The 1,630-nt window shown below is 56.7% G+C and overlaps 1 protein-coding gene across 1 annotated transcript; it reads left to right on the top strand.

Moving 5' to 3' along the window:
- Positions 1–503: 503 nt before the first annotated feature.
- On the top strand, positions 504–1,348 carry LOC134057647 (zinc finger protein 79-like). The gene is made up of 2 exons (XM_062514619.1): positions 504–654; positions 747–1,348. The coding sequence occupies exons 1-2, from the start codon at positions 504–506 to the stop codon at positions 1,346–1,348; spliced, it is 753 nt and encodes a 250-aa protein (XP_062370603.1).
- The last annotated feature ends 282 nt before the right edge of the window (positions 1,349–1,630 follow it).

Below are 1,630 nucleotides of genomic sequence, written 5' to 3'. Positions count from 1 at the left end.
CTGTTTGGGAGGTTTTTATGGGTGCCAGTGCCCGGGGACTTCTAGAGGTGGACTTGGGCAGGCAGAACCCGCAACACAACATGCTCATCCCTTGTTTTTGCCCAAAGCAGGATTTCCCATTCCCAACCCTTGGCCCGATGGAGGAGGAGGAGGCTGTGAGGAAGAGGAAGATGCCCCAGGATAACCAGGCAGGTGAGGAGGAATTCACTGCCCCTTTCCCCCTCTGTCCTGCTCCATCTCCCAGCCCAGCAGGGCCCCCAGCTGCAGGACAACCCCACTGCCGACGCCGTCGTGCCGGGGTCGCGCTGGGGGGTTCTCCTTCCCCTTCCCTCTGGCACGGAGGCAAATCCCATCCTCTCCTTGTCCTTCCTCCCCCAGACAAGGAGCTGAGGACAGAGACCATGGAGGACAAAACCCCGTGGCAAAACCTCGAGGAAGAGGTCATTTGGAGCGGCTCCACGTCACAGGAATCCAACGGGGAGGAATAGCCACGAAGATCCTGCATGAGGAGGGGCTGCAAACGCAGATCACGGGGATCTGAGGAGGAAAGACCTAGCCTGGGCCGGGCAGGGGGTCGGAGATGGAGCCGGAGCTCGGACCTGGTGGTTCATGAGCAGCTTCATGATGGGGAGAAGTCCCACAAGTGCTTGGAGTGTGGGATGAGCTTCACATGGAGGAGCAGCCTTATCCGCCAGCAGAGGAACCACACTGGGGAAAGGCTCTACAAATGTGGGGATTGTGGGAAGGGACTCAGTGCACCCAATTGCTCCGCCACCAGAACATCCACACTGGGGAACAGCCCTATAAGTGTGGGGATTGTGGGAAGGGACTCAGGCACCATTCCAACCTGATCCGTCACCAAAATATCCACACTGGGGAGAAGCTGTACAAGTGTTCAGAGTGTGGGAAGAACTTCAGCAGGAACTGCCACCTGATGCAGCACCAGAACACCCACAATGGGGAAAGGTCCTACAAGTGTGGGGATTGTGGGAAGAGATTCATTGAGCGCACCCAATTGGTCACACATCAGAACATCCACACTGGGGAAAGGCCCTACAAGTGTGGGGATTGTGGGAAGGGATTCAGGAACCGTTCCAGCCTGTTCTGTCACCAAAGGATCCACACTGGCGAGATGCTCTACAACTGTTCTGAGTGTGGGAAGAGGTTTTACTCCAGCTCCCATCTCATCCAGCTCTACCAGACACACACCGATGAGAGGCCCTACGAGTGTCCTGACTGTGGAAAGGGCTTCAGGCAAAACTCCAAGCTCCACAACCACCCGTGTATCCACACCACGGTGAGGCCCTACGTGTGTGGGGAGTGTGGGAAGAGCTTCTCCTGCAGATGAACTTTGATCAGACACCAACAGAGACACCAGTAAGGGAAGCCCTGTGAGTGTCCCGAGTGCAGGAAGAGCTTAGTGCGCTGCTCCAACTCCGTCCCCCACTGGAGGAATCACGCTGGGCAGAGCCCTGGTGGCCCACATTCCCTGTGACCCACTTTGGGAAGACAGCTGGCTGGTGGTCTCCACATCCTCCTGGATCACCATAGGCACCTGGATGATTACAGGGGCAGCAACATCCATCAGGACTCTGCCCTTTTTTGGCATCAGAAATTAAATGGGAAGACC

This window comes from Cinclus cinclus, unplaced genomic scaffold, assembly GCF_963662255.1.
Source record: "Cinclus cinclus unplaced genomic scaffold, bCinCin1.1 SCAFFOLD_40, whole genome shotgun sequence".
In the NCBI taxonomy this organism is placed as follows: domain Eukaryota; kingdom Metazoa; phylum Chordata; class Aves; order Passeriformes; family Cinclidae; genus Cinclus; species Cinclus cinclus.
Note: the sequence above shows the minus strand (reverse complement) of the source record. Positions and strands in the feature narration are given on the sequence as shown.

What these genes read in the sequence shown, in the direction of transcription:
- LOC134057647 (XM_062514619.1), top strand. Translation starts at nt 504, where the DNA reads ATGAGGAGGGGCTGCAAACGCAGATCACGGGGATCTGAGGAGGAAAGA. An exon ending in GTCCCACAAGTGCTTGGAGT is followed by an intron (nt 655 to 746) that starts GTGGGATGAGCT and finishes GATTGTGGGAAG; the next exon opens with GGACTCAGTGCACCCAATTG.